At 38.5% G+C, this 14,463-nt stretch overlaps 1 protein-coding gene across 2 annotated transcripts in view; it reads right to left on the reverse strand.

Moving 5' to 3' along the window:
* ATP6V0D2 (ATPase H+ transporting V0 subunit d2) overlaps window positions 1-14,463 on the reverse strand; it is a 46,660-nt gene that overhangs the window by 4,572 nt on the left and 27,625 nt on the right. Inside the window, exons 3-5 of one of the 2 annotated variants that reach the window (XM_036829802.1) lie at window positions 7,966-8,144; window positions 6,688-6,767; window positions 5,146-5,223 (exon numbers count right to left, since the gene is read on the reverse strand). In XM_036829802.1, the coding sequence (XP_036685697.1) occupies window positions 5,146-5,223; window positions 6,688-6,767; window positions 7,966-8,144 (337 nt within the window). The remainder of the gene's footprint in view (window positions 1-5,145; window positions 5,224-6,687; window positions 6,768-7,965; window positions 8,145-14,463) is intronic. The other variant, XM_036829803.1, reaches the window with a different exon arrangement.

Raw genomic sequence — 14,463 nt, forward strand, 5'->3', positions numbered from 1 at the left:
GTCCCACGTCAGGCCTCTCTGTCTTATCTAACCACGGAGTCCTTCTTGAAATTGCCTTCTCTTCCTTTGGACTTCTCTTAGTTTTCCTTCTACCTACTCTGACCATTTCATCTCAGTCTGTCCTCCATGGGCACCTCCTCTGCCCACCATGGGAGTTTGCCATGATGTCCTTGGGCTAAGAAAGCCTTCTCCATCCACCCAAAGCAACCTGCACTTACCACATTATTTTAAAATCTGTGCATGTGTCTTTCACCCCACCACACTCTAAAATCTTTGAGAGATCATGTCTCTCTTGTTGATTGTTCATTTTTGAATATCCAGTGCCTGACACAGGAAGATCTTAACTGTTTACTAAATCCAATGGAATGGTCCACGGTGCTACTATGTTTCTACTATTTAAAAAATTCTCTAATATTCTCTACAATGTTGCTATCCAAGGTGTGTTTCAAGGATTAGTAGCTTTGACATCACCTGGAAGCTCCTTAGAAGTTCAGAATCTTAGACCGTAGTCCAGACCTAGTAAACCAGAATCTGCATTTTAACAAGATTCTAAGCTTATTCATATGCACATGAAAGTTGAAATGAACTGCTCTACAATACTATGTTTGACTAATTAATAACAAATCCAGACTTGCAACAGATTTTACTGGAACTCTTTTGTTAGAACAGGTGTTTCCTATCAGCACAGTGAGAGTTGGTTCCTTCTGATACTTTTGATTGCTCTCATGGAAATTATGGGTGCGCCAGAAGCGAGGAGTGGGCTTATCTGGAAGCAAAGGCAGCTGCCTCTGGCTACTGGATATAACCAGTCCTTCCAGTAATTTCAGACTTTCCAGGGATAAAAGAAGAAATGCAAGAGGGAGATTTCATGGCAATAAAAAAACCTTGAAATAACAAATAGGGCAGGAGGAGCAACAATGGAGTTAATTGTCCTAGATGATCTTCAACGTCCTTCCTAGTTCTAGAATGTTAGAATAATAAGGAGAGAAATAGGGCCAGGTAGGCAGCACTGCAGGCATGCAAGGCAGAGGAGGAAGCTGCATGGAGTAGAGCATGACATTTTGGAGGAATGGCCATAGCTCCAACCCTGGGGAAGCAGCTGGAGAGGCAGGATTGACAGGTAGCTGGGGAGAGAATAGGAGAGGCTTCACAAGCCATGCCAAGAAGAGAGGACTTTGACTGATGCGGCCGGTTATCTGAACACGCCACACACTTTCCAACTTCTTGTCCTGGTTAATACTTGTTCCCTTTGCCTGCAGAGCACATACTCCATCCCATAACTCTTCAGGTTGAAATCCTACCTGCATTTGAGGGTTCCATCCAATGCAATCTTTTTCATAAGAAGCCCTTCTCTTTCCTCTCTAATTGGATATGATTTCCTTTGACTCCTTATTATACTTTAATTGCCCTTTTATTATAACTATCTACTTTACTACTTCTAGCTGAGAGGCTGTGTGTGTGTGTGTGTGTGTGTGTGTGTATGTGTATTCTCTTAGTGAAAAGAACTATGATTTTTGAATTGTAAAGGAGCTATTCTGTCTTTGACCATCCCTAAGCAGACAGTTTGCTATGACATCTGATTATGGAGGAGAGTAGATGGGGTGGTACTAGTTTCCTGTAAGCCCCGTATCATTTTCAGAGGGCAGCCAGCCTGTGTGGTACAGTGTACGTCAGATGTCTTTCCTTTCACTCTACCCTTCAAACACTTATGCATTTTAAAACCATAACTTATTTTTTGTTGTTGTTGCAAAAGATAACCATGCAGTGTTGATGTATTCAAAACCATTATCCGTTGCTCATGATGGAGTTGGGCTCATTGAGTCAAAAATTCTGGCCAGTTCCTTACAGGAGGAAGGGTCTCCCTGGTGGGAGCAGTGGATAGAGGGGTCGATGGCAGTGGAAGAGAGTGAAGTGAACTGGGACCAAACCCAGCCTTATTAGCATGTGTACTGACCGAGGGAGATGAAACAAACATATTCTGTGCTTATTTTTCACTGCTTCATTAACCTTACAGACTGTCAGAAGAGCAGGAATAAGAGGCAAACAGTATACTGCAGCACATTTGTCTGGAACGTAAGTCAATTTCTTTTTTTAAATATGAAGCTACAGTCTTGTGATTAGGTCACATTTTAACCTGCAAGCCTAGGTTAATGACCTCTTCCACTGTATTCAGTCTTTTAAAGTCTCCTGTCAAATGAGATCAAATGAGAATATGGAAGAACTTCAGAAACTCTAAGTGCTCTATAGTTGCACAAATAAAAGGGGAAGTAATTACATGATCTGGTGTATTTATATAAAACTGACAAGCCTCTTCCAATCATATCATTAGAAATGTTATAACTGCATAACATACATAACTGATATTTTTATATAAATGTACAAAGATAGTTAAATGGATTTTTATTTTTAACACAGCTTGAAAAAAATCTAATCTAATAAGGTAGTATCATGGGTATAGGAAAGGGACAAAGAGAACACAGGGTATATAGTACTTTGACCAAATCCTCCTGGTGATAAGTATTCTGCTAATACCGTGCTATCCTTTTTACATTTACAAAGACATAATTCTTATTTACTTCTGATTTTTGTAGCACATGCAGTATGATCTTGCTTAAGAATTAGCACAGAAGAGCAGTTTTTATACAAAAGGACTGTGCAGGTGAATTTGATGTAGATGTAATTTAACATAGATAAACATATAAGAACTGGAGCCAGACTACTTGTATTCAAATCCTGACACTACCACTTACTAGCTGTTTGACATCAGGCAACTTACTAGCCTTCTCTGTGCCTCAGTTGTCCCTTCTGAAAATGAGGTACTAAACTACCCATCTCATTGTGCTATTTTGAAGTTCAAGTGAATTTGTGTATATAAAGCATTTAGGATAGTATCTGGTATATAATAAATGTTAGCTATTAATAGTGCCATTGTATACCTCTGTAAGGTTATTATTATTTTTTCTTTTTTTTATTGAATGAAAGATTCTTTAAATACTAAGTTCTTTACAATTTTGAAGTTTCACATTTCATATAATCCCAGAATAACCCTTTTTTCCCCCCTACCCCTATATTACCCCTCCCCCCCTCCCTCTCCCCACTGGTAACCACTAGTTTGTTCTCTATATCTGTGAGTCTGCTTTTTGTTTGTTTGTTTGTTTTATTCACTGGTTTGTTGTATTTTTTAGATTCCACATGTAAGTGATATCATACAATATTTGTCTTTCTCTGTCTTATTTCACTTAGCATAATGCCCTCCAATTCCATCCATGTTGCTGGAAATGGCAAAATTACATCCTTTTTTATGGCCAAGTAGTATTCCATTGTATATGTGTACCACATCTTCTTCACCCATTCATCTGTTGATGAACACTTAGGTTGCTTCCATACCTTGGCAATTGTAAGTAATATTGCTATGCACATTAGGGTGCATGTATCTTTTCAAATTAGTATTTTTGTTTCTTTTGGCTATATACCCAGTAGTGGAATTGCTGGTTTATATTGCTGGTTCTATTTTCAGTTTTTTGAGAAACCTCCATACTATTTTCCACAGTGGCTGCACGAATTTACACTCCCAACAACAGTGTATCAGGGTTCCCTTTTCTCCACATCCTTGCCAACATTTGTTATTTGTATTCCTTTTGGTGATAGCCATTCTGACAGGTGTGAAGGTTATTAATTTTAACGTTAATCTTTTCCTACATATTTTGTAGGTATAAACTACATGAACCATTTCTAAACCACAGGAATTATGCCATGTAGAAACTACATTTTTGAGCCAGAGATAATGTGGCTTTTTATAGTTTGGCTAGTAGTTAAATTTATGAAAAGAAAAGGAGGAGCTTCATAGAGTCACTATGTTGCTTGTGTTATGTTATCAGCATGTCTGGAAGAGACTAACTCACTTTCTGACAATTAGCATGCCATGAAGAAAATGTTATTTATCGATGCCCACTCTCTGTATAATATAGATAAAGACAAAAAATATTTTTTGGAGTTCTCCAAGGAGTTCTTACTTCAAGGACTGCTTTGACCTTAAAGTTTTAACAGTATCTTTAACTGTAAAATGTTAATAATTAGATATTTGAGGGGAGCTAATTTTATCAAATGCAGTTTCAGAACATTTGGTTGAAATATATGCAGATGAGGTTATTTCAGGTTTTTTTCTCTTCTTACCCAAAGGGTAGTTCTTATCAGGCTTTTCTTGAAATCAGAAGTCACTGAACAGCTTAAATATCTACCCACCAGTGTAGAAGCCACTGTAACAGATAACCTAATGGTTAAAGATATTCTTTAGACAAAACTTTGTTTCACAGGGCAAAGCAAGAGATTTTTAAGCCCAGAATCGTTTTTTTTTGTTTTTTTTGTTTTTTTTTTTAAGATCCAAGTGAAATAGGAAGCCAGCAAGAGCAATCTATGTCAAATACTCAGTGCAAACTATGCCCAGAATTCCCCTCAGATCATTCTGATCTCTGGCCTGAGTCCCTCATGCATGTGCAGATTGGCATTGCAAGCAAGAGGGCCTGTGGGCACAGATGAAATCTGTGATGATAAAGAGGAATTAAAGAGAATATAACATCAATTAGAGAGGTTGGAACCAATGGTGGCATCTGACACATTGTGAGGTTTAAGTGGGCATGGCAACTGTGAATCACTACCCATAGAATCTTCTTGCCAAGAGCGGGGATGCTCAACGGTTGTTTGGGGCAACCTTTATTTTAGGATTTATATAAGGAACCATGCCCACAGTAGACTTTGTTGCCAAGTTGTGGGGGTCCCCAGCTGCCCAATTTTGGGAGGGAAGTTGGTGATTATTATAAGAGTACCTATAGTGCACCAATTGTCCAAAGCATGCTAAATTTTTAACTAATTATAATCTACTTTCTTCATACTACATCAAAGTGAATCATGATCAAACTTCTATCAAAAGCATTCTTTTCTAATTCAAAAATAACTCTTCTATGTAGAAAACTAAGAAAATACCTCTTTTAACTGAAGACATCAAATGATATATGTATAATAAAATATACTGCTATTTTATTTCTAAATAAAAGAACTTCTAAGATTTAAAAAATTGGTAGGATTATATAAATGGAAAGTGTATAAGCACATTATTTGACATAAAAAAATTCAAGGACTCTTTCTTACCTCAAGAATGGGACACATAATTTCTGCTGTGACATCACCATGATTCTTACAGAATTTATAGAATGACTCGATGTAAGACTTAAAAAGAAGAAAGATCATAAGGCAAGAAAATGAATATATTTTTCTTTTGGAAATTTCTAGATCAGCTTTTCATGGGTTATTAAACTCTTTAATGGAAATTGAGTTACTTCTCCCCTAGGGAGATATTTTATAATAAATTTGGTGCAAACTTTCACCTTGAAGCACATTGCACAGCCTAAAAAAGGAACTCCATAAAAGAACAAAATTGTACTTATCATAGCTTATAATTACTCAACAAGCACTTTTTTGCATGCCTCTTGGATTATTTCACACTGTTGATTCTTGCTATTCTAACAAGAGTGCCAAACTCTCTTATGAACTCTGCAAATAAGTCTAGATTTGGTCCTATGCTGATATTTAATGTCTCCTAGTGTTCAGGAGACACATTTGGGATGGCATTGAGCATGGAAGATACACTGGAAAGGCAGAGTCTAGGCTGTAGAGGCAGCCTGTGTTTGAATCCCAAATCTGTTACTTACTAGCTAACTGACTTCTGCCAAGTAAATTTACCTCTCCATGCTTCAGTTTTCTCATCTGAGAAATGCGGATGGCACATAGTTTTGCTGGGTGGATTAAGTGATCTAATGCCTATAAATGCTTAAAACAGTGCCTTCTGTTAGCTATATCTCAGGGATGCTTCCTCTAAGCCCGTAAGTCTTTATATAAAAAGGAAAACTGCTGCAATGCAATGCTTTTGAGAGGCCCACATGTTTCAGCATAAGAAGCTAGATATACAGCATGGCAATGTATACATATATGAATATATATATATGAATATATATATATATATATATATATTCATTCAGGTACTCTATGAGAGTGCCCAAAGATGCTGTAGTGGTGTGAGTGAAAATGGATAGATTTTGCTCAGCCCTTATTACACAGAGTGACTCAAATGGCGGCAGCATAGTCCAGACAGACAGCTGGTCAGGTTATACAAAGTGGTGCCTATGATGTTGTGTCCACAGATGGTCATCTTGGTATGCTGCACACTGTCAGTAGATTAAAATTGTGTGGACAGGTTAACTGTGAAATTCAGGGACTCTGTTAACAGGATTGAGGACAGAGATGGACACTACATAACACAAGGTTCACTATGTATGCTGCTTCTTTTGAAATGGATTCATATGGTTCACCGCACTCATCTATCCACCCACCCATCATCCATCCATCCATCCATCCATCCATCCATCCAGTTGACACCTTTTATGTTCCAGGCACCATGTAAAGAGTTAAGGATACAGAGAAGCATGGGATCCTCTCAAGGATCTTGCTGGCTGGGAGAAGTTGACATACATGTATTTAACTAGAAGACAGGCCAGGACTAAAAGAACTTTGTCCCCAGTATGCCTAGCTTCATAATTCAGCAGCTGGCTAACAAGCAAGTAACATTTAATAAAGAACTCTGGTTATGATGTATTATGTAATAAAGAAGAACATAATATTGGGGGAAACAGTTACCTTGTACAGTTTATTGCGCAGTATTTCAATATTCAGTTCGTCTAGAGTATTTTCGGACATACAGTCTTGAAAGAACGGAGCTGAAAGCAGAAATTATTGTACAAAATAAATTAATCAAAACATGATTATAAACTGTAGAAAATGTCTCCTGAACGCACCACCCTCTGCCCACCCCTAACTAGGAGACTGTGCAGTGGCAATCCACAGACTCGGTGAGGCTAACAGTGATGGTGACAAGAAGGGTGATGACTTAGGAAGCATTTGCTCTGTGCAAGCCGTCACCAAACACTGGATATACTTGAACTTATTTAATCCTCACAACCTGGAACTACTCATCTTATGGTTTACTTTTTGAAGCCCCCCTGACTCCCGCCTTTAGATAACAGTAATATTTACCATTTGCAACCTTACTATGTGCCAAGCATTGAGTTGTATTAAAACCGTCTTAGTTTTCAAAACTCTGTTATAGTAAGATATTATTGTTTTTAAAATGAGCAAACTGGAGTGAAATGAATTGTTACAAGTCACCTGGTTGGTGGTGGGCAGAGCCTGTCATGCTTAGGGATATCTGCTTTCAGACTCACCCTCTTTCTGCCATGCTATGCTCCATTAGCACTGGACACTTAATAATGATGTAATTTTTTTCTTTTTAAAATTTGTTTTAAACAGCAACTATTTTGATGAATGATTAACAGTGAATAACTATAATCCAGGTTTCCTGACAATAACTGTATAAAATTATCCCATTAGTATTTTAAATGCTCCAACTGTTGTCAGTGCCAAATTATAATGAAATTATTACTTATTTCATCATTGCTTCAGGTCATTAGACAGACACTCCTGAGCATCTCAGAAAAATGGCATTCTTAAATTTCCTAAAACAAAATGTTTCCTATATGCAGCCTTATTAAGACAGAAATTTAAAATGAAAAGGAACTAAACATATAAAACCCAGCTAGAAAATTAATTTTTTGAAAAATTACAAGTTCTATCATTTATTTGCTATGGTGAGGAACAAAGTACAGGGGTTTGGAGGTTGGGAGATGAGCCCTAGCTCCTTCTCAGCTACAAATGGTTTGCATGTGATCTGGTATACTTCATTGTCTTGATCTGAAAAATAAGGGAGCTGGACCAGATGATTCTTTAATGTCCATTTCACTTCTAGGAATCCGTATAGTATGACACTATATTCATGGAGAAAATTATGAATTGAAAGTGCATTTTCTAATACTGTGATAACATACACAAGCAGCTGTGCAATTATTTATGCATTCATACCTAATGGTGTTTCAACCAGAATGGCATTAAAGAGATCAGAAGGTGTCTCTGCAATGTTGACTGCTTCCATTTCTGTGAAACGGCCCAACGGGTGGCACTTCACCAGAATTTCTTTCACAGATTTTTTTTGCAATGCACCGTTCATCAGTAGAATCACATTGTCTATCATGTAACTGCACCTGGTGTAGAAGAGGGCTCAATCATTAGGAAAACAGTTGCATGAGAATAAGAAGCATCCCTCAGGTAAAAAACAAAAAACAAAACAAAACAAAACCTCCACATTTCAGGCACACACACTTTCATTAAGGAAATATATCTCTCCTTTTATTTTAAACTCTGGGTTTTGAGAGATGTAGGTGAGGTAAAATATCTGACTCTCAGAGGGTACCATAGTTTGAAAAACCATGTTCACAGTTATAATACCTGACTGGCGGGACCACACAGAAGATGACCCTTACACAGTAATGGCCAAATGTGGTGGGTGGGGCAGAGAGTAATGAGGGTGTTAAATTGTTTTGTTTCTCATAATGGACTATGGGCTTAAAAAGTTGAGAAACACAGACCTAAAGGGTTTCATTCTACTTCAAAAACTGACTATTTAAATCTTTGATGAAGCCCATCGTTGAGTATTCAAAGTTTTAAATATTTAAAAATAAATAAAAATAAAATAAAAATATTAATTTTAATATTAAAATGTTTTATGTATTAAAAATTAAAATATTCTGGTTTTTTTTCCTCCTATGAGAGCAGATAGTCAACTTTCTAGCCTTTTCCCCTCCCAGAACCCCAAGAGTCCATAGGTTGACACTTTACGTGATTTCTCTATTCAATATAAGCTCTACCCAGGATATTCCAAGCAATGAGGTCAAGAAGTAAGAGAGACACAGTCGCTTCCTTCACAGAAAATACAGTTTAAGGGAGGTACTGGTACATTGCAATGCAGCATACAGGCTGCATAAAGGAGATTACAGGGTGGTGTGGGGATTCAGAGCTGGGCACTAAACCAGTCTGGGATCAGACTTCCTAGGGAGTGACCTTCAGGCTGCAACTTGCAGAATGAGAAGGAGTTGTCCAGGCAAAAGCGGTGGCTGGGAAAGAGTGCTTCCAGGCAGAAGGGAAAGCATGTGAAAAGCCCCAGAGACAAGAGGGCCAGGAACAAGGATGTTCTTTTGCCTGCTGAGCATTGGAGGTGGGGCCCAGGCTGAACGTGCAGGGTCCTGAAAGGCAAGATGAGGAATTTGGATTGAGGGCAATGGGAGACGCTGAATACTTCAAGGACACGGGGAATTATGATCTATGTAGATAGAATATGCATTAAAACAGGATAAGAGGTAAGCCAACACTTAAATAGTAAAGTGCTTTACAAAAGTTATTTTATTTAATCATGATAATTACACTGTGATGATGATAGGTACTATTATTACCTCCGTTTTACAGATGAGGAACTGGAGGCCCAGACAGGTAAAAATCTCACCCATAACGACACAGCTAACAAATGAAGAGGGCTGAGAATCAAACTCAGACAGTCTGCTTCTGAAACTTTTCTCTTAACGCTCAGATTATGCTGTGTTTAGTTGTCAAGGATGACACATAGGTTTCTAGGTTTAACAGTTAGAAGCTGGAGCCATTTATTGAGATGAGAGCACTGGAGGAAGAACGGGTTGTAGTGGGAGCTGATGTTTTGGACCGAATGAGTTTAGATGCCCAGGAGGAGATGCCAAATAGGCCTCGGACATCTAAGTCCTGAAGAGACAGCTGTGGACCAGAGACATTTAGGGAGCAGGGGCAGGGGGTGCTAGTTTAAAGGTGGAAGCAGATGTCTTGGCAATGCTTGAGACCACATTCTAGAGTGTATGTCAAGAGTCCTGTCCTGAGAACTCTGGGGAACCCCACCATTTAAGGACCTTGATAGAACCTGAGAAGGAATGACCAGATGGTAGGAAGAAAACCAGGGAAGAGAATTCTAGGAAGAAGGGGTTAAAGGCCACAGGAAAGTCAAGGTGGACATTGAAACAAGGTGTTCTCAGGATGCAGCCACTAAGAGGTCATCTGGCATCACAAAACATGTTCAGTGGAGTTTGCTTGTGGAAGGGAAAGGGGAGAAGCCAGAAACCTGACCACTGTGTGTTTAAAATGAATGGGAAGTACAGAGGTTTTTGGTTTAATTGTTTTGTTTTTTAAAAGAGTTTAAACTATAAAGCAGGGGAAGGTAACTGTATGGAGACCCGGGGGCCAGAGGAGCTTTGGACTTTCAGTTTTGGTGTTTTTTTTGTCTTTTTGTTGTTTTTTAAGATGGGAGAGAAGAGAACACATTTAAGAGCTGAGGGGAAAGAGGCGGCCAAGAGGCTGAGGTGGCGGCTCAGAAGACGGAAGGGACAGCCAAGCGATGAGACAAGGTCCTCCACGTTTGGCAGTGATGGGACTCAACCACTGCACAATTTAGGCTTGAAAAGAACACCTTTCACTGGATGAAAATGAACCTGGCCACTTAGAAGCACTGTCACTGGAGTCTGGCTGCAAGGGTTACTGACTTCCTGTGCAAGAATGCATTTCCAGCAGGATAAGAGTCTCCTGCATCGCAATTGAGCTTCTGCAATGTACCCCAATAAAATTTTTAGCTAAAGAAGTTTAGAAGAAGGCAATTATCCCTTTATAAAAAGCACATGCCTATAAAGTTTCTTCACTCCCCCAAACAGCAGTACCAAATTTGGACATTATGGAATTTTAGAACCCTTTTTATCTCTTGAAAATTATATTAAAATGGAAGTGCTTATTTAACTGTCCCCTTATGGCTCAAAAGCTATTACCTGAGAGGGGAATTGCCAGCACTTAATAATCCTTAGCAGACTCCAGATGTTTAATTGTTCCCCCACAGCACCCCGGTAATGTAACAGCATATGAGCCGCCAACATTCCCAATGTGCAGAGGACTATGAGACCAGCGCTGACGGGGGCAACCAAAGTCAATGTTGTGAGAATTTAGCCCACACGTAACACTCAAGCCTATGCTTGTACAGTGTGTGTGGGGATGTGCACATGTGTATGTGTGCACATGTGTGTCTGGAGTGCTCTTTTTTTTTTAATGTTAATAGAGAGTCTAGGCCCTCTATTGCAAAGAGCAAGGGCTATGGAGATTGAATTATTTTATTTCAACTCATTTAAGTGGCCTTGTTTCTAAGATGGGACAACAGTAGCAGTTCTCACAGTTTTGTTCAGAAAATGAAGTGAGACTCAGGATTTGGCCCATGGCAGGGGAGAGGGGTATCTTTCCTGTCCCTCCGTCATCTCTGTCACATAGGCACCAGGTATATAATTATTATTGGCTGTTTGGAATGGCGGGGGGATAATGTGCCCAGAAGACAGCTTGCTCTTTCCAGAGTATGATCTTGATAGACCTCTAGGGCCCTGCCTCCAGTGGTTAGGGAGGAAATCTCTACTGGCGTTGCTTGAGTAACATTTGAGTTTAAAGACATCTGGGTGCTAACCTAGCTCAAACTCCTCATGTTTTAAATAATTGTGCTTATCAGTAGCAACAGAGCCAAAACTAGTGCCCACTCTGTTGGGTTAATTTTTCTCCCACTCATGGTCTAGACAAACATCTTCACTTCTAGCCCCTTCTAAATATTTTCTTCTGTAACTTTGATATTGGCACCTGTGAAAATCATGAAGTCACCTGAAATTGTAAGAGTAAATGACTCTATTTCAAAAATTTTAGGTTGTAAAAATAATAATTTTTTAAAATGCCAACGCTTCTTGAGGTTGTTGCTATGTGCCAGGCATTACATGCATTACACTACATTATATTACATACATGCAATACATTATATGCATTACATGCATGTTCCCATTCAAGCCTCTCCACAAGTCAGTGCTCTAAGGACCATTTTTACCACCACTTTACACATAAGAAACTGAGGCTTTGAGGGGTTCCATGCCTCATCCAAGGTCACACTCCTGGAAAGGGGCAGGGCTGGGACCCCACAGCCAAAGCCCCAGCTCCATGTTGCATTCAGATAAAGCAGCTCCAGCCAGAAGATGTTTTAACATTTCCTTTTGGAGTTAGCACTGACCTTTTTCCTTTTGCTCCCAAACTTATTTAAGGATCTTGAAGCTAACTAAATTACATTTCTTATTTGATAACTACCACATTCTGGGCTAATATAACAGTTGCTAAATGGTCAGATAATGTAGAGACATAATTTGGTGAGTTAGAGGAACTGTTCTATGGATAAAAATTTTAAGTACTTAAGTGTCATTAGCAACAGCTGAGAAACGACTGTCATTCCCTGAGCACTTTGGCACGATATAGTTAGACAAAGAGAGAGAGGTCTTCTGAGAACACAGGTGATGTTAAGTGCAGAAGAAAGGTGTCAGGTCCTTTCTGAAGACACAGCTACAAAGATAGTGGGCACAGGTAAAAGCCAGAGAATTTTACAAATCCTTTTAGGATTCTCTCGTCAGATTTTGGGCTGAGCATATACCTGCACTATTTGACCCTCCCCAAACCATATTAATATTCAAGGTATATGAAAAGGAAAACATTCATCAATACGGTGACATAAGGGAAACAGATTTCAATAAATTTCTAGAAGATCTCAAACAAATAGAATCTTACTGATGGATTAGAGCAAAAGAAGTCACTGATCAGAATGTACATGTGATAAAGCAGCGCAGAGCTGGGAAGTTATCAAGAAAAGTGTCAAGGTTGGATTGGTTCAGGAACAGAGATAAGGATTGGGCTAAATGCAAGGAGTCAGGGTAATTAACTACAATGACTTTCTAGGGAAGTGACCTCCCAGGTGGGGTAAGGCAGCAAGTTTGAAGAGCATTGCCCTGGAACAACATAAAACAATTGTTGAAGCTATGCACTAACTCATTTAAGTTGATATATAAAAACTTTTATTATAAGTTTAAATACTGCAAAAATATTTCTGGTATATTGTGAATGTCAGTATTTAAAATGAACCTGTTAAATCAGTCAAATTAAATTATCCAATGAAGTATCTGAATACCCACTTGCTAAAGACAGATTTTTGTCCCCCTAAAATTCATGTTGAAGCCCTAACCCCCAATGTGATGGTATAAGGAGATGGGGCCTTTGGGGTTATTAATTAGGTTTAAGTGAGGCCATGAAGCACGGGGCCTACATGATGGGATTAGTGTCCTTATAGGAATAGACACCAGAGAGCTTGCTCTCTCTCCGTCTGCTACGTGAGGACATAATGAGAAGGCAGGTGTCTACACATGAGGAAGAGAGCCTTCACCGGGGAACCAAATTGGATGGCACCCTGATTTTGGACTTCCATGCCTCCAAAACTGTAAGAAATCAATTCCTGTTGTTCAAGCCACCCAGTCTATACCATTTTGTTACAGAAACCCGAGCTCACTAAGACACTACCACTATTCAATTACAAATACATAAACAGAAGGAAATTATGTTGTTCCTTATTTTTTTTTCTGGAAATGTTATTTCTATTCCAATTCTCTGAGGAAATTTTACCCTAATATAGCATTTATGTCTTTATGTTGAAAGTCTTTTATGGCTCTCTATAACTCTATGTACATATAATAGAATATTAATTTTTCATTTCTTGTGATCACAGGCTTCAAATGTTAGAAGAAATTTTATGAGTTATTATTACAATTACTACTACGTGGGCACACGTAGCATGGTATAAATTTTTAAAGCTTTTTATCTTGAAATAATTAGATTGACAGGAAGTTGCAAAAATAATACAGAGAGTTCCTATGTACTCTTCACCCAGTTTCCACCAGGGGTTACATCTATATAGCTGTAGTGAAACATTAGAATTAGACAAGTGACATTGGTACTGTGTGTGTGTGTAGTTCTGTGTTAGTTTATCCCATGTGCCTATTTGTGTAACCACCACAACAGTCAAGGTAAAGAACTATCGTATCATCCAAAGATCTCCAGTGTGCTACCCCTTCACAGTCACACCCTTCTCTTCCCACCCACCATCCCCTAACCTCTGGCAAATACTAATCTGTTCTTCCTGTAACTTTGCCATTTTGTGAATAATATTTAACAGGAATTGTATATTATGTGACATTTTGAGACTGGCTGTTTTAATTCAGCTTAATTCCCTTGAGACACATGTAATACATACAAGTTGTTGCATGTAAATAATTTGTCCCTTTATTGGTGAGTAGTATTCCACAGTATGTGTATACTTGTTTGTTTAACCACTCACCTATTTAAGGCATTTGGTTTTGGGGTTTTTTTCCCCCAGTTTTTGGCTATTATAAATAAAAACTGTTATGGAAACTTGTGTCAGTTTTTACATGGAAATAAATTTTAATTTATCTGGGATAAATGCCTAGAAGTGCAATTTGAGTTGCATGGTAAGGGTATGTTTAGTTTTTTAAGAAACTGGCAAACTATTTTCCCGAGTGGCTGTACAACTTTTAGAGAAGTGTATAAACCTTACCTCTCTTAAAATCTCCTTACCTTCCCTATTTATGATATAATTGTCTTAAA

This window comes from Balaenoptera musculus, chromosome 17 (genome assembly GCF_009873245.2).
Source record: "Balaenoptera musculus isolate JJ_BM4_2016_0621 chromosome 17, mBalMus1.pri.v3, whole genome shotgun sequence".
Classification (NCBI taxonomy): domain Eukaryota; kingdom Metazoa; phylum Chordata; class Mammalia; order Artiodactyla; family Balaenopteridae; genus Balaenoptera; species Balaenoptera musculus.